Source organism: Lampetra planeri, chromosome 2, assembly GCF_965212315.1.
Source record: "Lampetra planeri chromosome 2, kcLamPlan1.2.h2, whole genome shotgun sequence".
NCBI classification, from domain to species: Eukaryota; Metazoa; Chordata; class Hyperoartia; order Petromyzontiformes; family Petromyzontidae; genus Lampetra; species Lampetra planeri.
In genome coordinates, this window is record NC_136108.1 from 3468246 (window position 1) to 3490947 (window position 22702).

Below are 22702 nucleotides of genomic sequence, written 5' to 3' on the forward strand. Positions count from 1 at the left end.
ACCAGAGAACGCCAAAAGGCGAACAGCGCAAATACAATGCACGTGTCACTCATATCTTGGGGTGAGCAGCCATATCATGATACTTTTTTTTGCCAGTATCAACGTATGAAAAATAATAGGTTTTACCCTTTCTGGCAATAACACAGGTGTTGTTAAGATGTTCAAACATCAAATTGAAACCTTTTGCAAGGACTCAAGTATACATTAACCAGAGGTGGGACAAAGTCATTGTTATGCAAGTCCAAGTCGAGTCGCAAGTCATCAAATTCATGACTCGAGTCTGACTCGAGTCCAAGTCACATGACTCGAGTCCACACCTCTGACATTAACCATACGTACTTGATACTGACAAAAAAAGATCCTAATAATAAAACTACATGTCTGGTGTTAACATGGCTGAGTGGCCAAGGGTACGAACAACCACTTCTTTATAACGTGCTTTAAACTAAACTATTTTGAAACTAAACTTTTTATTTTACCAGGTAAGGCCCACTGAGCTGTATCGCTCCTTTTCAGAATCTATAAAGCTATATAGCTCAACGAAGTGGCTTATCACGTTGCAATGCAAAGCAGCCAAATACTCTAAACGCATGATGTTAATTCTAAATGTGGAGGAAACAACCGGAGGTCCCGGATAAAGATCCACACGACCATGGAGAGAACATGCAAACTCCAAATGTACAGGCGTCAGGGTCAGGGTTTAATCCACGACCTCCTGTATATCGGGCGAGGTAATTAACATCTTGCCACAGTACGTGAGCTAACACTAGTCCCTCACTTTAAATGTGGGATGCCACCCATGATTACACGAGGTTTTCAGGTGTGGTCTTATTTCAAGGTCTCAGCCTGACCACCAATAGCGACAATCCTAAAAAGCATTTTGTATACATAGTTGTCTTCAATTCATCCGGAACAGCCCTGGGGTTTGAGAAATAAAATGTATGAGATGGCTGATGTAAGGAGAACCCATCTTTACAGAGCAGAAATGAGGGCCATCAAATGTTCGGCGAGACTAAAGTGACACCAAAAATAGTTCAATGTTAACATCATCCGGGGTTGTCCCTTGTTTTAACAAAGAAAAAAACCCATGTGATGTTATTCTCATTTTAAAAGCAAACATTTATACGAGGGGAATAAAATAATAAATGATTTAACTCCAATGGGTAATGTTAGGTATAATGATTATAAATAACTTGAGGTGGAGTCATGAATGTTTACCCCCTTCCTATTCTCAAATGTTTGCAAAGACACATTGTAGATAAATGTATACAATTATACACACACGCATCAATTCGAGCATGGACATCTAAACAGCCACTCTATTCATTAGCTAAATGTTTGCATTTTCCTTCATTTTCAATCATTTACGGTAATTGCTTGTAATTAACTATTTCTAATCTTCACAGAAATGAACTTGCATTTTTTTAAACCATCAAAAACACTTTCAGACAGCACGATTTAACTTGACATTTGTAAACATGTAGTTCTTTCTACGTTTTTTTTACAACAGTGTATTCCACGAACGATAACGTATGTGCATTGAATAATATATGCATTTTTATAAATGCTACATTTAAAATAATATATTTTCTGTAAAAAAATAAATAGCTAGGTAAATAAATAAATCAATATAATAGTAAATTAATGCACTAATCTCACAGTTGTGGGCCTGTGTTGTATTAGCTGCTGCGAGTAGGGCAGGCATATGCCGCAGTGAGACTACACGGAGCTTATTTAAAAGTCTGTCAGAAATTCAATGAATAACATTTGAAGGTGGAGGGAACATCTACTGTTGAAGGGGGCACTATTGCAAATCTGCAGCGTGCTGTGTAGTGATGCACAGAGTTCCCATAAAATATGCAACGGTGCAGAGGTCAACGCTCAAGTTTCACCACCAGCTAACACAGATGATGCGCCGATGTCCAACACACACACGATGCACCACCAGCTGTGCCAAGCTCCCCGACGTTTCCCCCGCTATGAATTCAGACGTGCGCTTACACTGCCAGAAAAGAACCCAACAGCGTCTGCTCCTTCTCCACCTGACTGTGCAGTTACGGCTGCCCGGTGGCTACCAAGAACGTCCACTACAACACTATTGGCAGGTGGTGGTGGTGGTGGTGACAGCTGCTGTTCCATGGCAGAGTCTCTGACAGCGGTAGAAGCTCTGCTGTCAGAATGGGCATCTATGGCACAGAGTCAAGCCATTTGTGTTTTCACCCACACCTGCTCGCCAACTCAAGATACTCTTCTCCAGGCTCCCGCTAAGGGACCGGCCGAGTCGGGAGAGACGCACCCCATGGAGACATTGTCGATGGCCGATTTCCTCCCTCCCTCATATCTCTTCCAGGCAGTCGATGGGCACCAGGCCCTTCTTGCGGCCGCTCTGCACACGCACCAAGCCCTGCGAGGGCATGCTGGCCTTCTCCACGCAGATCTGCCGCGAGCATGACGAGGGGGCGGTCGAGACACCGGGGGACAGCGTGAAAATGGAGAGGAGCGGGTGAGTGATGGTTGCATTAAAGATGAAAGGTGAAAGAAAGCCCAAATTTTACAATCGTGTGTCACGTATGAATAAGCATATAAATGAAAACTGACATGTTATTCATCACATGAAAACGCAGAATAAGCACACCGCAATTAAATAACTAGAGTGAAGAAGAGAGATAGATGTGGGGAAAAATAAATGCAGACAAATCAGCCTTGTGAACGGGCATACAAAGCAACAGATGTACACAGATATTCATTTGGAAGCTTCAGATAAGAAGAGCGAGCTCATGAAATTGCATCAGAGGGGAGCCACAAAGCTTTCATTTACAATGAAACCCAGCCGCTCTGCTCATTCCACGTTTGCACCTCTTGTGCACGCTATGTGAATGCAGAGAGACCACATCCTGAGCAATGGAGCACAGTGCATTCATTGCTTTTGGTTAAGGCGCATGTGTGTCTGTGGGCATGTGTAACCATGTATATGTGTTAGGAGCAGCGGAACAGTGGTTTCTCGCACTATACCGCAATTGTGTAGCCTGCGTTCATTCTTGGCCATGCAGAAATGAAACCCAGGCCCTGCCCAATTGAAATATGAACCTGGCTACCTTTATTTGGCATAAAATGAGAAATCAGCACTTTGTGGATATAGGCATGGGAGTGTATGTGGGCAAATGTGTGTGGGTACTTCTGTGTGCATGTGGGCATGGGTGTGTGTAGTCGTACGTGTGAGGACATGGGTATGCAGCGGTTAGGGTCCTGTACTGTGAAACAAGAAACCTGAATTTGATTCCGAGCCATGGCCAACATCAGCGATGAATATCTGAACCAGTTCTGGATCATTCTGACATCGACTCAGCCTTAATTGAGTACCTGGTGCAGAGTGTGTAAAAAATCAGCACCGGGGAGATGAAGGCAGCTGGGCGTGGTGCTGGCCACACCACCCCCTCATTCTCTGCCGGCCGTAATAGGCGCTTACCAATAGCACTTGCCCCAATAGCCGGCATGGCTTTTTGGGGAATATTTGTGTTTGTGTGCAGACACACGTGTGCACGTGTGAGCGGGCATGACATGCACATGGGCATGGATGCACACGTGCACGAGCATGTGCGTGGATATCTTCGCAACAGCTTTTGGCTTACCATTAAACAAAGACGATCACCGCATCGCGCGCTTTCAGATGCGCTCCTAGGGCCATCTGGAACGCTCTTCCGATATTATGAAGCCACTGGAGCGATGCACTTTTAAATTATCGAGATTGACAAACTCATTTCTTTAGAACTGTTTTTTGTGTTCAGCTTGTCACCCTTCCCCCCCCCGTACCTCCGATGAGCACGGTTGACTGCGTACAACACACGTGGAACATAGACACCCCGCTCTGCCCGTGCGAGCGCTACCTGCTCGAGGTTGAGCGCCAGGTGGCCGTGCTCGCGGGTGCCCGCGCACGCGCGCACGCAACGGAACACGCGCTCGCCCGGCCGCACCCGCTGCACGAAGTTGGCAGGGAAGAAGCCGACGCGGTCGTCGATCCGGCCCTGGGGTTCACAGCGACAACGCAAGGTAGTGAGGGGGGGTGGGAGGGCGCAGAGCGATCGGTCGAGGTGCGGCATGAAGACGGGCGGACGATAACCGGCAGAGGAGATGTTCACGATTGCGTCAATTGATGAAGGTGATATCGATTCTGAGGCTCGTGATGCGTGCATCGAGTCACCCGTGTAGGAATCGATGTTTTTTTTTTATTTGTGTGCAACGTGACCCCGGCAGGCACCGGTGACTGTTACATTTACCACGAATGAAAAAAAAGACTTGAGGTGGCTTGGGTTGGCTCAGGGGTCTGAGCAATGAGCCATCACCGCTGAGATCCTGAATTCCGAATCCTCAAATAATGCCGAAAAGACAACTTGAAAAAAAATATGGCGAAAAAGAAGAGATTCCATTCTATAACCTAATTTCCAGAAAAGACTTGTGTTAAGATATCATCTTCATCATTACCATTTAACGTGCGCTAAATGGTAATGACAAGGCTCACTGTTGTTCAAGTGTGTTAAAATAAAAACCTGAACTTGTGAAATGTACAACTGAAACTGTGGCATTATGATAAAATAAATGATAAATAAATATGATACCACCGATGTAATTAGTTTATAACACTCAATAACAGCACGTTGTTTTATGTATTTGTTTACAAATATACTCCATGATAAGAGTGCCTTGGATTATCTCTCTGAGCCAAAGGGATACTCAGTACATCCAATAAAAAGCAATGCAATATTTCGCAGATGTAGATCAGTCAATGTGATATTTCACGTAAGAGTTTAAAATAGAGAAAGATGTCCTTTACCGACAAGACGTTGATGTTTACACATCAATATGGTCATATAGTCAATACTGATACAATCCGACATGCACGCACACACGCATCACACACACATACTCCTCTGAATCTTTTTCACTGACTGCGATCAACATGTGAGTGCTCATTTTCATAATCAAGCTTTATACAATTGTGCCTGCCTGTACGTGCCCGGCATGTGATTCCATCTACTACGTGTGCTGGTGCTAATAATAGTAGGCATGCCGCAATGCACAAATACATCGGCTGAATTAAATATTTAAACTCGTTTCTGAATTTTTTTTTTAGCTGCTGTTATGATAAAACATTTATTGAAAATATTTTACCAAAAAACTTACCTTCCACCACTCTTCGTTGGAATCGTCAACAATTGATAGGATGTCTCCGGGCCTGGAAAATAGAACACAAAGATCTCCATGTAGTCAATAATAATAATAATTCACATTTATTTACCCAGGAAATTCACACTTGAGTCTCAAAAGTATGTTTAAAGGGGTCCGAATACGTGTTCGCAGTGGGGTCCAATGTTGCTGTGCGTTTTACAAATTGAGTAATTTGTGGAAATGCTTTTTCTCATCTGTCATGTTTATTATATTCTTTGGGTCTTTCGGTAAAGCCACGTAGATAGAAAAATAATACAATTATCACGACGTTTCGATCGCAACACATTATTTTTCTATCTACGTGGCTTTACCGAAAGACCCAAAGAATATGAATTCCTGCAGTCACGAAAGCTTTAAGTCAAGATGCTTATTATAATCAAGGGTTATACAATTGTGCCTGTAAGGTGCACAGCATGTGATCCATTGGCTACATCGCTGGCAATACTATGAGTACGTACGGAGTAGAAACCTTCAAGTCTGCGCTGCTGTGAGCCAATAGCAAACTGTGCCCACCTCTGCAGTGTTGTCAAGAGCAATGGACAACACAGGCTTGACAGGTGCCCAATTGCACGAGCAGCTGGAGACTGGGAGTCTAGCTGGTAGATGTGGCCACAGACCGGGCTAGATGAACACCTCCGCACACCGCGTCATTCGTTGAAGTTTATAACGCAGCACGCCAACCACTGCGTCACCGCCGCAATCATGAATTCAACTTGTAACGTGCGCAGCATTCACTCGCCGTTGAAGAGAGGGAACGGCTCAGCTGTGCGAGCAACCACTGAGAGGGTAGGAGGAAGAAGGCTACGTGCTTAGCTGGCGTGAACAATTGTCCAAGTTCTGCAGTTCTCAACATGTCACGGTGTTATCGGCCAATTAATGGGTAGTTAAATGTGAGAGGAACCTGGAACGCCCAGAGAAAACTCACGCTCGAGGGGGCAACATTCGATCCCCATATATAACATCAGCCTTAATGTGCGTTCACTAACAGCATTTCCTGTGCAAACTGCAATGAATCCTTGCGGCAGATTTTAGCTAGCCATCAAACAAAGATGGCCACTGCATCGTGCGTTTTCAGATGCGTTTCTGCGGCCGTCTGGAACGATTTTCCTTCCGATATTAGAAAGCCACTGGAGCTATGCACTTTCAAATATAAATTGAAACCAACATTTCTTGAGAAATTATATTTGTGTTTAGTTTGTTGTCCTTCCCCTGCACCTCCAATTATCATGGTTGGCTACGTACGGTGCGACATAAGTTCAACATACACACATATGAAACAGTTACCGGATTCTGATGTTTAGAACCGTGAGTCGATAATACGGTTACCAGTTTAGAGGTTGTCATTAATCAACCATACCACAAACCCAGAAAAACTCAACACATTCGCCAGTAAGACTGCCTTACAAGAACAATATGCAATAGGTGAGGTTTCGGGCAATTTACTTGCTATGAAGAAGGGCCCTTGCCCAAAAAGTTGCCTATCATAAAAGCCTGGGCGGTATCGCGATGCACGTACTGGATGGCTAGGTCGCCGCTGTCTTGCGGCACGTACTGGGACAGTGCCACGTACTGGTACATCTGCTGAATGGACTCCATGTGCTTCAACTGACCTCTCCGCACCTGCGCGCACAACGAGGGAGACGGACACAACAACAACAACAACAAGGGCAGCCCACGTCGTCCCCTGACCACAGCAAAGTAACTCTCGTGTTGACAGCAAAGCCGCTCTATGTCTCGAGTCAACTTTGGGTCATTTCAGGCCAACTTCTTCTCACGTGCTACGGGTAAAAGCTTACAATTGCACGTCTGGGATGTTGATCCACTCAGTGGCTTCCTGAGATGATGCTAAGTGGAGAAATGAAGTGCCTCCCATAACAGACCTCAGTTGGGGAGGTTAATGCGATATGTTCTGTGGTCTCAGACAATTGCTCATCAATCCAGTGTATCTTGGGCCTGCTTTAGATGCAAGTATCCCTGTATTTATATATTATATATAAATATAATTGGAAATATTTATTTCATAAACAATTTCAGGCCATTCTCAATCCACCTTTGGATGTAGGCCTCCCCAAGCCACGTGTGAGTCGTGGGGGGGATGTTTTGTTCACCATACCTCATCACACTGATAAGTGGGGGTTAGCGACGGAGGGGAGGAAAGACTGGCTCTGATATCAAATACCACTGACGGCCGACAACTAACCTTGCCGCGTCCATTGCACGGCCGTGCTAACCACTGCACCACCCCCTGCTGTGTTTAGCAGTGCATGGAATTTTTAAAACGTGTATATTCCCATCATTGGGTTTTCGGAAAAGATCAATTACTTGGCCGACACGATCAAGCTCGCTGCATGCCGAGTGGCGACCTGGGACTTGAACTTAGGTCGTCAAAGGTCTGAGCTCGGCGGTCCTGGCGTGGCTCTCCGCTCCTGACAGGCACCCAGCCTCCTTTTCTGTCGTAACAGCCTTGATCTATCTCCTGTTGGATGGAGTTCTCCCAAAGCCATCGCCACCCAGCATGGTGCCCCAATGCAACGATCTATTTAGCTCCTGCACACGAGCTGATTTTAGCGCTCCATCTCTGCAGTCAACGTCATCCACCCAACCACCAAGGTGCGTTCGATCCTTTGGCTGCTATTCTGCTGTTAGGCAATTGTACCTTCCAGTGACGTGTTCTGTCCAAGCGCACTTTTACTTCTAGATTTGAAGCTTTCGTGACTGCAAGGATTCATACTCTTAGTTTTTTCGGTAAAGTCACGTAGGTAAAAAATGAAATTAAAATTAATAAAAATAAAATAATAATAAATCACGACGTTTCGGAGGCAACACAAGTCTCCGTCATCAGGTGGGACCGTCACAGCCAGAGTTGCTGTATCAAGTGAGGCAGGGATAAGAACTTGCATGTTGGAATCCCTGCCTCACTTGATACAGCAAATCTGGCTGTGACGGTCCCACCGGATGACGAAGACTTGTGTTGCCTCCGAAACGTCGTGATTTATTATAATTTTATCTTTTATTAATTTTTATTTCATTTTTTACCTACGTGACTTTACCGAAAAAACTAAGAGTGCGCACTTTTACTCACAGGCGATGTGGCCTCTCTCATTTGTGGTTGTCCTCGAATCTCTGTGGTCCCTCTTTCAATTCCCTCAGTCTAGTCGCAAGCGTGCACTTCCACACCCTCCTTGTTTGATTTAGTTTGTGAATGTCAGGTCATTTACACGGATTAAAAACGTTCCGCTTTTGCAATGTCATTGTTTTTGGCAAGTAGAGTGAAAAATAACCGCAAATTAGCCATGCCTGACGTGTAATTGTCTACTAAGCACAAAGAGAACGCTAACGAGCCCGTTAATACTATCACTATTCCCTTTAGCGAAAAGCAAAAATAAAATTAGGCACGCAATTTGTCGTACTCACTAAAATATTTTTGTTATCGCATCGTGTCCTCTAAATCTCTCTTTCCTCATGTCTCACGAGGCTTTCGTCTCGCTTATAAGCAGAGGAAATCTCCCGGTCGTGTCAGCCCGAGGCGCAGTTTGACTTTAATATTGGGGGGGAGGGAGGGGGGCAGAGGTTTGCTTTGTTCCTGGCATTAGGAATCGCGGGTGCATATAATGCATGTATTTATTTTTAACCTTAATTGTACAGTAGAACCCCTCTTATCGACCACCCATGTTAACGATGAATTACATATAATTACTTAACGAAGGGCCTCCATAGAGCCCAATGTGTTCGCTAACCGACGATTCCGCTGTTAACGACGGGCTGTTGTAGGCACAGTAAAAATATTAATTCACGCATTGATTAACCATGTATATTGTTATATTATGTGTTTAAAATGTTGTTAGCATCTTTTGGTATTCATATCCATTGTTTACATATTATAAAGTACGTTTTTTCGTGTGAAAAACGGTAACTTGCGATGCAATCGGAACGAATGAAGCCTTCAACGTCTATTTCCTAGACTCGCTTAACGCCCAAATCACTTAACGGCCGTTCCGCGGAACCAATTGGCATCACGATGAGCGGTTCTTCTGTAACCGACTGAAAATAAATGAACGAAGGTGTCCAGTTTTGGGGGGGGGGGGGGGCATTGCCCCCCGTGCCCCCCATGGTACTGCTCTGTCGGCCTCACCGGAGTCGGCTTCTTTGGCTTGTCGCCAGTGCCCGTCTCCTCAGAGCCCGTCCCAGCGGGAGACATTTTCTCTGTGGGGGAAAAAGACAACAACAACAATTCGGGACGCACTCCGTTTTTAAACAACAACAACAATAATGATTATGATGTTATAATCGCAATTATAATAATAATAAAGACGCAGCAGAGCTGCAAATGTCTTTCCATAAACGAGTGTCCGAGTCAAACACCCATTCAAGTTCTTCACTCACCCAGCCCCTTTTCCCCACACCACACTCCTCTGCACCCCGGTGCTTGAGCATCAATCGGACAAACATATCTAGGAGTTCATCTTCATTCAGACTCTGTCGCCTCGACGGACCTGGTTTTCACCTGAGGACGGCTGCTTGCGTTGTGGCCGAAACGTCGTGAGAATAATTTTATTATGTTTTATTTTTATTATTTTATTACTTCCCTTCTACGTGACTTTACCGAAAGAACCAAGAAGATGAATCCCTGCAGTCACGAAAGCTTTAAATCAAAAAATATCTAGGAGTTACTCTTTGGTTGTTTCGGTGAAGTCACCTAGAAAGAAAATAAATTCAATAATAGAGTACGACGTTTCGATTGCAACACAAGCGGTCGTCATCAGGTAGAACTAAATTTGAGAGAGGGACAAAACACAGACACGGAGACACATAGACAGACACACAAGCAGAGAGAGACTCACACAGAGACACACAGAGAGAGACACACAATGTAGACACACAGAGAGAGACAACACAGAGACACACAGAGAAAGACACACAAGCAGAGAGAGAGAGAGAGACAACACAGAGACACACAGACAGACACACAAGCAGAGAGAGACAACACATAGACACACAGAGAGAGACACACAACATAGACACACAGAGACCCAATTCCTCTGTGTCGAGGCCTTAAATAGAGAGGGGGGGGCAGAAAGAGAGGTGGGTTTGCTGGGGCAGCTTGCTGGAGCTGAGAAAATTCAAGTTTATATATCGGAGTGCTGCTCATCTATCCATCCCTGAATGTACCGTGCCCACTTTGCTAGCTCTCACGTGTGTGTGTGTGGTGCTGGCCACCCACCCCCCCGTGTACCTTTCTGGCCTTCATAGGTGCTACTCGTTAACAACACTTGCCCCAACAGTCTGCTGAAGGCTACACGGGGGATTTTTGTCTTTGTTTTGAGTATGTGGGGAGTTGGCAAGGTGCTGGTTAGCGCTTTGCCGCTACAAACCTGGCAAGCGATTCCCACTCATGGCCAACATAAGCAAAAGATATTTGAATCAGTTCTGGGCATCCCCTAGGTTGACTCAGACTCAAATTAGCACCCGGTAGGGTGTGCAAACATCACCACTGGGGAGACAAAGGTAGCCGGGCATGATCATAGTCACATCACCCCCTTGTGTACCGTATTGGCCTTTGTAGGTGCTAGTTAACAGCACTTGCCCCAACAGCCTGTGTACCTTATATGGGGGGGATCTTTGTCTTTGTTTGAGCATGAGTGCGAGTGACTTGGTTCCATAGCATACGCGCACACCTGTACCTGGCTGGCTGTCTGCTCTGGTGGCTGGCTGAGTCCCCGGCGGGCCCTCTAAATGAGCATCTGGGTTCGTGGCTGGCTGAGTGGTTTGCTGGGCGGCTGGCTGAGAGGCCAGCAGGGCATCTGGCTGGGTGGCTTGCTGCAAAGATGTCTGGGTGCTCGGCATTCCTCCTCCCATGTCCATCTCTTCTGGCACATCCATGAGATCGGCGTCCTACAGGCGACCGGAGTGACGAGATGTAACACGGGGGCAGTCGTTCAAAACTCACGCGTGTAAAACTCAACCTCCGTCGTCACACTGATGTCACAATCATCACCATCCAACGTCATCCAATTTGTCATCCAAAAAAAAACAATTTGATCCACCGTCCCTTAACCTCCGAAGTTCTGGATTGCTCGTGTACACCACCACCACCACACATCGCTGAATCTAAACCAACACCTCCAACCCAATGTGACAAATACAGCTGGGGAGGCTCACAATGTACCCACTGTAGACTGAATTTACATTGATGATATAATACAGCAGGCTCTTAAATAACTTCACTCGTCCGGCAGAACCCGTGAAGTCGATGAGATTGTTTTGTTCGGTTAACAATAGACGATTAAAAAACATCAACTTGGCTGCTGAGACGCAGGGCTGCGAGTGGAGATGAAAAAAAACCCAACTACATTTTCATAGCGAAGGGAAGGGGGGCGTGAAAAGTGAAAGCGTGTACAGCCAGGTGCCAGCCCAAGCAGTGGAAGGGTGCAGGGAGTGGATGCAGTGGTGCGACCGCGAAGAGAAGCATTGCGTTCCACACCCACAGTTGCAAGCGCACAAAAAAAATTGCGGCTCCTCGTCATGATCTGCACTCGATTGCAGGGCAGTGGATCTAGCAGCCGGTAATTCCACTCATCGCGATCCGACGGAGAGGCACACAAAATGTATTGCACGGCGCATAACCCCCGGTGAATGGTAAACGCGAAAATCTACACCACGGTGGGTTGCAATGACAGTGGTTTGAGAATCCCTGGTATAAACGGTCAATTACTGACCCCACATAATTAACCTTTTAATTTATATTTACCCCACAATGGTCTGTACTGAATTGCACCAAATAATCGTACGGCAGATGCAGCTATATCTGCAGTGCCGGGTTAAGCTAGTGCGGGGCCTGTAGCTATAAAGGGGCCCTAAATAAAAAAAAACACGTAAATATTAAAACACATACATTTTTTACTTGCATAGTAAAGTTATTGTATTTTTTCATTTGCTATACAGCCAGATAATACGACAAATCGCTAACGTTAAACACCCAGTCGTTCATAAAAGTTGAATGCAGTATAGTACTATAGTAATAGAGCAAGTGCAAAATTACTGAACCGGAATTAATAGCTTGAAAGCATTTAGCGCGGGGCCCTTGAAAGTGCGGGGCCCGTAGCATATGCTACTTTTGCTACTAGTATAATGCGGCACTGGGTCTCTGACAGCAGTGCAATATTAAGAATAGCTCACAGCGCGACCGTGGCCACCGATCTCAAACCGCGGGCCACTTGCCCGCTTCAATGATTCCTGGCAGCATATCAGATATTCACCACGAGACGACTCGACACGCTGTCCCGCTGGGCTCTACTCGTCAACATCGACGTTGACACGTTTTTGTTGGGCGTTTAGTTTTGTGGTCCTTCGACCACCCACCCCGCACCTCCGATTAGCGCGGTTGGTTACGCACGGTGCGAAACAAGTCCAACATACGCTCGCACATATAAACGTGGGTGTTTACATTCGAAGGAAGAGGGTGACATTTTTTGGGTTATTCTTCTTCCTCCGTTGCCGGCCGGTGGCGTTGCGTACCATGCTACTGCTGTGTCGGCACGGCCCAGGCTCACCCTCGCATCCACGCCCTTTCACGCGCTGCGCCAGCGACGTGCCGAATCGCAGAGTCTCGTAGACCGGGTCCACTTTCTTCCCGCATCCTGCGTGAATGGAGGAAGCGGGGGAGGAGGAGGAGGAGGGAGAGGGTGGCATCAAGGGGCGATCGGAAGTTGGGTTGGGAGAGAGAAAGAGAGAGGGTCCCAGGGGAACGGGGTAGACGCACACACACACACACGCAAACACGCACGTGCAACTCGTGTGTACGTGTGCCCACGTGGGGGCTCGAAGGGACCCCACACAGCGACGCTCCCCCAAACCCCTTCCCTGGCTCTGACTGAGGATCTCGTGACTGTTTCCAATCAGAGCATTGGCGGGTCTACACACGTTAATGTAAATCAACTCGTTCTCATCGCGGTTTAGTGGGGTTTGTGCACCATGCCCTGTGCCAGCGTGTGCCAGCCAAAAGGAGCTATGCCGTGCGAGTTCGCTGACCAACAGCGGATGAGGCTGTCTGCATCCACGCACTGCCTTCGAGCAGTGGGAAGACAGAGACGGCTTTCGCGATTCCGTGGCATGTAAACTCAGTTGCCGGTGACGAGGAGCCCAGCTTTAGACCACTTCTGTGTACAAAGATAGGTTTGATGTCTCGGAGCAAGGAGACATGCCTGACGGTGCTGATTATGTTATTAGATTTTAATGAAGTGTCTTTTCTGGTGAAATGTAAGTATAACATGGGTAATGAGGCTTAATATGCATAATGTATTAGATACTCATGTAATTTGATCTGGCACGTCAGAATAAGTCGTGTAATATTCTTAATTTGCGTTTCCTGCTAACACGTGTCGAGGAAATATGAACCAAACGGATATCGAAATATAGGGCGCATTATTGTTTTGTGATTGTCAGAGGTGGCACCGTAAATCTACCTTCGAGGGCAAGTGGCCTAAAATAAGGAACTCCTTGAAACCTTGTTTAAAGCCACGCTTTGGCTCCACGTTTCCACGGCGTTCCGGCACCGTGTGCGTGATCACCGTTCGCTGGATACACTCTACGGAAGCGAAGGTGGATTTTGTTTATCGAACGCAGTACGAGCTTCGTAAAGTTGTCAGGCTTTATACCACGTGGTAGGCTCGTGTTTAGCTCAGCATGCTTGTCCACTGCCGCATAACATAGCGATGGTATCAATTAATCAAATTGCAACCCAGCTCAGTCACACTGGGGATGCTATTGAAGCAAATTGTCTGCTGTGAAAAGCAGAGCACTGTCCGTTAACGCCGCTGCCAAAGTGTTCAAATCATCAATCAGAGCGAAATTCGAAATTTTCAACGACGAATGATTGCTTTTATTCCTTGGGTAGTAAACCTCCGTGGTCAGCAACGCAGGTAGTGTTCTTACCTTACATGACAAAACACGGTATTTAGCATTATTGTGATGATGACGATGGTAATGGTGATGACGATGACGAACCCCAACAGTCTGTACAAATAGAGTCACAGCCCCCTTTGTTGTAGGCCATCTCATCGCCTCGCGTGTGTGTGTTACTACCTCGAGGACATAATTGATCTCCGGTTCATCTACTAACCCGCCAAATCCAGAGCACTGGATCATAGACAGAGGCGCCACCATACCCAGCCGAAATGAAGAGAGGCCACAGTGTGGAATAGGCCACCGTGAGAGAGGCAGCACTGCAGGCCACCAACATCGCATCACGAGACCCCCGTCTCGTCAGAGATCACCAATTGTGCTGCGTGGCATGGCAAAGGTACACAGGTGACAACACAGCTACTGCTGGACTTTGGGGAGAACAAGAACAACAGTAATTGACACGTGTGATCCTCGTGGCAGACGGTGGCATTATGATCAGCCCCGGCGTGCAGCAAATGGAGCAGCAGACGGAATAGCTGCCTTTTCCCATGACGCAACAATGGCGTGGAGTCGCTCTCCATCACACTCCCAATTATTTTTTATGCCTACACGAAAACGGATTTAGACCACGCGTGCATATTTTGGCACCCACTTGTGGATGATTCGAGCGGCGTTGGATTCACAAGTGCTTTATTTGCATACTTGCACGCACGTGCTCACGCGCGGAGGATACATTTTTATTTATAAATAGCAGAATGTTTTTTTTAACATGTCACGATTATTATAAATCACAATTTACTTCTCAAATTCGTAGTGACATCAATTGCAAAGATGGTGCTGTGTCGTTTGGAACTTTCTGCAGACTCGAATGTTCGCCATCGCAAATGGACGGAATTCAGTCCGCATCATCGCACATATTTCGTGTGCAAGGCGAAACAGAATGTGCCTGCTGTGGTACTGGTTGGCGATAATGGTGGTGGTGGTAATGATTAATAATGATAGTGGTGGTGGTGGCCATGGCGGTGGTGATACTTGATGATGACATGGTGGTGGTGGTGGTGATGGTAGTGATGATAGCATGCAGCATCACTTTCAACTCCTCTGTGACAAGGACCGAATTTCATATCTAATGGGCACATTTAATAGGGTCGCACGCTTTACTTGAAGCAACCACTTAACAGGCAGATCTTTAAAATACGTTCTCATGTAATCACCAGCTTTGCAGCTAAACGTAAACAATCTGAATGCCGCCACCACAACCCCCTTTGACCGGCGGCTACGTGCCGTCTCTGCAAGCAGCCACAAGACCTCTCCACAAAAAATGTAACTAACAAAAACGCATAGAACGCTCTCTCTCTCTCTCTGGCACACAATATTTGAACGTTTCCGCATTCGTACGACGGTGCACAGACGATGTTAAACACGTGGGCATTGCGATGGTGCGTACACTCTGGAGCAGTGCGTCGGCGAAACCGAGTTTATTGTTTAAAACGAGGCAAGACTGGAAACAGAGCACTCGATCCCCATTGCCCTGAGCGGTGGCCGGCTGGCATTGCTGCGCGGTCGCGGACGTTGCGGTGAGAAAAGCCAAGAAATGCCTCTCAGCCACTTGCACTCCGTGTGCCTCATTGAGGAAGCACATCAGCAGGCGCGGCGGGTTTTGGGCAAGACCACGGATGGGCACCCTGCTACCGTATGGGTTTGTACGTATGCCACGGGAGAGAGGTGTATTAAAGCCTCTGAATACCGGACACCACTCTTTCAGTATCTATGGCTTGAAACTGTTTTCCAGGACACAATGAGATAACGAAAAACCGGGGGTTGCAGGCAACTTGAGTGGATCAAAATGAGTTTTGGTTTCAGTGATGACACCAAAAGCACTCGGTGTTGTTCTGTTAGTGCTGGCGAAAGAAAAAAATGGCATGGATATAGCAGTGTGAACAATGCCACCTTGCAAGGTTTTATAAACTCAGAGGTGAAACTGTGCCAGCAGCTGTAGAAAAAATGTACGTTACCGTTTTTTAGTTTTTACTTCCCATTATTCCAAAATGTGTAAACACAGCGCAAGACAGCACGGAGGCTTAAAACGTTGCAAGCCATTGCTACACCTCAGTGGAGACCTGCAACTTGAGCTTCAAGCCAGAAAGTGGCTCCTTTGTCCCGTTGCTTAATTTATGCGGGTCAACAAGCGGACACATACGGGGGGGGGGGGGGGGGGTTGAAATAGATTTGCGAGTTTCACGCTTGGCACCACCCTTGGTCAAGTGTCCAATCAGTCGGCCAGTCCCCCCCCAAATGAATGCCACCGGCCCGGTGTTTGTCTGATCGTTGAGGTCCGTCCCCTGCTCTTTTGAGTCACCCCAAGGTCCGCCACCACGCATGCGGTAGAGAGAGAGAGGAAGACGGCGCGGGTTCACCTGAGTGGCCGTCCCCACGCCTAGCCGAGCTGCAGACACAAGGTTTCTCATTTCGCTTACGGTCTTCTTCTAGAGGCAGGGTTCACATAGCGGCGTGCGCGGGAGCGAGGGGGGAAACAAGACGACCTTTACTGCAAGCGAAAAAAAACACGCGCTAACGCACGCGCAGGCCTGTCCCGTGCACAGCTTTGGGCCTTCCAGTGACGCCTCACTCTCTTTGCGAAGTGTTCAAGACTCTCACGCACGCAACGCAACGCAGGCACGCGTCCGCGTCTCAAGTGTGTGCGTCAACACAAAGGTGCTTGTGTTGACGTTCTGGGTCTCGGCACACGTGGCGTAGCTGCGCCGTGGCCCAACACGCACTGATGCGACACGTGTGATGTGTTTGGATCATGTTTCTTCAACCGCTCATCTGGAATGGGGGTGGGGAACGTGCAGGAAGGAAACACGTGAGGGTCAGGAGCACTTGGGGACAGACTTGCCAATTCCAATCGTGTCAAATGGATGCTTTCAGGGATCACTGTGGAGTACCGTCAGAGGCTCTTAAATCAGGCTTGGCTTAAAGCCACCACACGTCCACCTGACCAGTCGTCGCCCCTTGCTCACCCGCCAGACTCAAACAAGGAAAGGGTTTCCCTGAGGACGCTCGAGTCAAAGCCACTCTCCACTCCGCGCAGCCGATTGCTGCATCCGCGCACACTCACGTGTGCGCGCGCTGGTCGTGACACTTCTGAAAATGAACACAGGTTCTCGCTGATAAGTGACATTGCAGCTGCGCTGATGGTTTTAAGAAATGATGGTGGTGGGGGGGGGGGGAAGCTCAGCTGAAATTGAGAAGATATCATGCAATCAGCAATCAGATTTTGGTGAATTACTCAGCATTGCCACACCAATGATCCTTGGCCCGACTTCTCAAATGCACTGCCAGTCTCCAGCCGCGCATGGTTTCGCTTCTGCCAATTTTGTGTTTTTGTTTTTTAATTGTCTCTGTATTTTCTTGTTTTGGCAGCGCTAGACAAAATCTTAAAATCACGATTTAACCATTTTATGTTGTCTGAGTAAAACCTCAAATTGAATTATATATTTACCCAGAAAAGCTTCACCGAATTCTCAAGACTCTCTCTCAGGAGGGCCCTGCTAAGTTCCGCAGTTACGGGGGAGGCGATGTTGATTGCCGCGTGTTTTCTGAATTCATGACTTTGTGGGTCATTTTTCAAATTTGGCAAAGTCACTAAGCACAAATTGGGTACCGTCCTCATGCATTGACAACTGGATCAAGATCTGTTAATCAGAGGGAAATTGCAAAGGACTCAGAGGGACTTAAGACACTTGCTAATCTTTTTGCCAATAGACAGTATGCCAATATGTACGCAAACATCAAGACGGAGTAACCACCATGTTGATTTTTCACAATAATCAATCGGATAACTACCGGCCATCAACATGACAGCTTGTGGTATTACCTCTGTGCCTCCAAAATCATAACCACATCCCCGCGATGTGGCAGAATGCCACCGAGCCGAGCCCTGACAGAACAGATTAATCCCCGAGTGTTCACCGTACGTTTGAAAACTGCAAAAAATCCATCCGCCTCCGTAAAATGTCACTTTTTTTAAGAATAAACTTTGATCCTTTTCCATTAGCATCGCAGTCCTGTAAACCAAAGGGACCGGATAACAAAGGCGAGGAGAAAAAACGAGTTTACAGCTCAGCATGAGAAAATCGAGGAGCAATTTAAAGCACATTCCCCCGCCCCTCCCCCCCCCCTCCAAAAATCGTAGACCCTGAATAGTCGTGAAGCAAAGCGGTTGGAAGCAGAATTACAGACCATCAGCATTTACATTCGTAGCATGTGGCTGCATGGAAATAAAATGTGGGGCCTGTATATCACAAGACTTCAAACATAAGGTTTGTGCAACAGGAGGTTAAGATTGATATTGTTGTAAGCAGATATATGTGCGTGGCAGCCTCTGTGTGTTTATGTGTGTATGGAAAAAAATGAATTTTGCACGGTTGCACAATCCAGTTAGGGCCATATGTGATTTCTGATCAAGTACATTTGAATCTCGCTAGCCTGGCCCTCTCCTAAGTCAACTCAGCATGTCATACATTGATTGTGTGAATCTCAACAGTGGAGATGCAGCTCAGGCTAGCGGTCAGACCATGCTTGGCCTTAATAACAGCCACTTGTCCCGACCACACACAAGGCTAAACGGGGCATCCGTGTTTGTGCGCGCAGCGCGCGAATGTTCCCTCAACGGATGCTGGAAAACAAAACAATACAAGCGTGAGAAAGGATGAAACCCAGTGCTAACGGGTGGCAAAGTGGCGGGGAAAGAGCGAAAGTCAGAGCGGAGGGCGGAGGCTGGGCTTACCGAGCGGGATGACCTCCATGATGCAGGAGAACTGCTCGTTGATGAGCAGCGGGGAGCTGTAGTGACGGCGGAATCCCTTCGGCTGAAAGCGAACGGCCGTTCACAGAAAACGCCGTTAGCAGCACGAACGCACCGCGCGCTCCTCTGCCCAGTGGGAACCTCGTTCCGCTTTCCCTGGGTGACATTGTGCAGTGGGGACTGCTCCTCGGCTTGGGAGGAACCTGTGGTGGCGCGTTGCTACCGGGCAGAGTAACATAGGGTCTACACCATTGGAACCTCATTTGCCAGTAAAAAATATATGATAATTGTTTTTTTTTACCCTTCTATCTGGCAACAAAACTGACACCTCTAAGGAAAGCTGTCTCGGATGTGGACCAATCAACTTCAAGGACAGTGCATATATTATCAGAGTTATGTTTTTTGTTTGCATTATGGCTGCAGGTATTGTGGTCTATGCAAACATGACTCCTTGTAAAAAGGTGTCAGTTTTGTTACCAGATAGAAGGGTAAAAAAACAATTATCATATTTTTTACTGGCAAATGAGGTTCCAATGGTGTAAATGCTTACCCCGAGCTCTCATACTCTGATGGTGCATTGTCTTTGAGTTGTGCGCCTTTTGGCGTCATCTGGTCCAATCCATGTGAGACTAGGCTCTAAGGAAAGCTGTCTCGGGTGTGGACCAATCAACTTCAAGGACAGTGCATATATTAACAGAGTTATGTTTTGTTTGCATTATGGCTGCAGGTATTGTGGTCTATGCAAACATGACTCCTTGTAAAAAGGTGTCAGTTTTGTTGCCAGATAGAAGGGTAAAAAAACAATTATAACATAGGGTCGTTAATCTCTGCGATTCGGTATAACAATCGGATCGTTCTCTGTGGCTTCGTGCCATTAGGATGGTTTTCCGTGGCTCAGCAGCATGAACATCATCTGCTGTGGTTATGTATCATTAGGATCGTTCCGAGGCTCGGTAGGATTGAGATAATTCTCTGTGACCGAGTCTCATTAGGATGGTTTTCCGTGGCTCAGCAGCATGAACATCATCTGCTGTGGTTATGTATCATTAGGATCGTTCCGAGGCTCGGTAGGATTGAGATAATTCTCTGTGACCGAGTCTCATTAGGATATTTCTCCGTGACTTAGCATCGTGAGGATCGTTCTCTGGCTCGGTATCATCATGATGGTTCTCTGTGGACCGGTTGCCATTGAGGATCGTTCTCTATGGCTCGTCGCACAAGTGTGAATGGTGCTTTAACTCAATAACCTTTCTATCGTAGTGATCCATGCTATAATAATGCCACACTTCACGGGTGACCATGGGGACCTTGGCAGTGGCTCTCACGGAGGCTCCACAATCTCCTAGAGTGCTCCAGTGATTGCATGTCTGCATTGTCCTGTGTAGCTTTCATTACAGGCAACACTGTGGAATTGGACATGGTCAATTTGGCAGCATTTGCAATTAATAAAAAAAACGCAATAATTTATTTTCGGCAAATTAAGAGAAAATTTGCAAATAAATGATTCCGTGGAAGCAGATGGCCTCGAGGGAATAAAGCAATAAATGTGACCGATGATGTGTGCAGATGTGTAAATGTGTGCGTGGCTGTATGCGTATGCACGCTTTTCTGTCTGTTACACATTTGTTTAATATGTGCTGTTTTCGCTGGACTATTTATTCCTAGAGGGTATTTTTGGTGCATGCACCGTCCCGTCATTGTGAATATACGCTTGTGTAAACGTGGATATGTTTGTGTATCTACTGCACAAAATCATTCATATGCTGGTATTTGTGTTCACTGCGCACACGCAAAGAGTGTGTACAAATCTTGACCAGTGAGTCGGGCATGTAAACACGTGTGAACACGTGAGAACACGTGCGAACACGTGTGCTTGTATTTATTTGTATCTGTGAATGTGGGTGCACGCTCATGCGTGTCTGCTCACACTTGCACGTGACCCAAGTTCAATTCCCGGCCACAGCCAGCCTCCCTGTCAATGACCTAAATTGGGTATTCGGCCTCTCCTAGATCGACTCAGCCTTCAAGGAGTACCTGATGCGATGTGTAAAATTCCACACTGGAGAGACAAAGACGTCCGGGCATAGTGCTCATCATATCACCCCCCCAAAGTGCTATGATGGCTTTAATAGGTGCTCGCTAACAGCACTCGTCCCAACAGTCTGTATGGCTTCAGCGGTATGTACGTACGTACGTTAAACTTCTTTCGCACCGTACATAGCCAACCACGCAAATCGGAGGTGCGCAAATCTTTATCTCTGTGTACACGTGTGCGCAGACTCGCTTACCATCTTGCCCATGCAGCGCTGCATCTCGACACCCCCAAGGCAGCGGTGGTGCAGGCTCAGCTTGCACGCCTTGCAGCGCAGGCCGTGCTTGCTGCTGCTCCCCGTGTCTTCGTGGGGAGGATTTGGGGGAAGGGGAGGAGGAGGAGATAGAGGGGGTGCAGAGAGGGCATTTGGGGATGGGATGGGCGGAGAGAGAGAGAGAGATTCGACGCAGGGAGCAGCAGTGAGCGCATATTCACCCCCCGCTCCCTCTCTCCATCACCGTTGCATTTCAGATTAGTATGGTTCCGTGCACAAGTGGGTCAAACAAACAAGTCCTGGGAAGGGTCGAGCGAAGAGAATGGTGCCTGCATGCTCACGTGCCCTTTTCAAGGGTGTTACTTTTACAGCTGCTCTCCTCTTCTCGGCTCATCACGTTAAGCCAGTTCCTGGCATGTCCCTCTACCAACTTTGCCTAGCCATGTCGTGCACCTCAGTTCCACCCTGTCCTGTTCAACATTGCCCTTACTTTGTGCTGCCAGCCTCTGCCAATCCTGATAACGACTCCGCCTTGTTAGGGTTCAACACAAGCAACGTCTGGACCGGTTTTGACATTCATTGTCTCATTAGCTGAGTCAGGCTTACTTAAACCAATGCTGGTGAAATGGCCAATGTTTAAAGGCAAAAAGGACCCTTTCTCTAAGAAATGGGTTCAAGTTCGACAGCAACTGATGTTATCGTACGTAGCACACAATCATCACTGAGTGCTACTGTGGAGAATATAAGTAACACAACAAATAAGCGGGTATTATTCCACCTTTCCATATTCATTTCTTCCCACACAACATGTTTTGATGTGTATACAAACACAATTCTCCTGATGACCATTTTTGAATGCAAATATTTGTAAAGTGAGGCGTACCATATTTTCAAAAACCCGTTCAAGATGACCTTCTCTTTGTGGAAAAGCTAGCTTTTGCTAAATCAGAATCTCATAAAAAATGTTCTTAAAAGCGTGGCGAGGTATTATCAGCCATGGTCATTCCACTGTTAGATCAAGGCTTCCCAAAGCCATCGCCACCTCTCATGATCCTTTTATTGTACTAACCCACCTCGCACCTGGACATTTATTATCAGTCCATATGAACAGATATATTATAAATTCTGAACACATGAATGAAAATATGACCTAAAAATAGGTCAGTACGCAAAATGCGATGAGTCTAGCTGGATTTTCTGGATGATAAATGGCGATTAAAAAATTACAACTTTTGTCGCTAGTTGAATTGTAAAGGTCATGGGAACAATTTTTCAAGGGTCATATCTCTTCTTTAGCCAGATATTGCTGCCCGTAACTGTAATTTAAACTTTAATATTGAATACTTAATTCATCTTTATTCATATTTAATATACAAGTGTACATTTTCAAAATATATATCTGCGATGGTCACGTGTGGACCACTTGTCCAGTTGATACAGAACCCTGTTCATGTTTGTTTCC

General features: G+C 46.7%; 1 protein-coding gene across 1 annotated transcript in view; it reads right to left on the bottom strand.

Moving 5' to 3' along the window:
* Nucleotides 1–367: 367 nt before the first annotated feature.
* The window catches only part of LOC144724933 (SH3 and cysteine-rich domain-containing protein-like), a 34771-nt gene continuing 12436 nt past the window's right edge, over nt 368–22702 (bottom strand). Inside the window, exons 3-12 of the mRNA XM_078604258.1 lie at nt 21223–21329; nt 18917–18998; nt 16542–16610; nt 12739–12860; nt 10905–11115; nt 9356–9426; nt 6740–6843; nt 5179–5230; nt 3885–4022; nt 368–2437 (exon numbers count right to left, since the gene is read on the bottom strand). Of these exons, the coding sequence (XP_078460384.1) occupies nt 2336–2437; nt 3885–4022; nt 5179–5230; nt 6740–6843; nt 9356–9426; nt 10905–11115; nt 12739–12860; nt 16542–16610; nt 18917–18998; nt 21223–21329 (1058 nt within the window). The 3' untranslated portion in view covers nt 368–2335. The remainder of the gene's footprint in view (nt 2438–3884; nt 4023–5178; nt 5231–6739; nt 6844–9355; nt 9427–10904; nt 11116–12738; nt 12861–16541; nt 16611–18916; nt 18999–21222; nt 21330–22702) is intronic.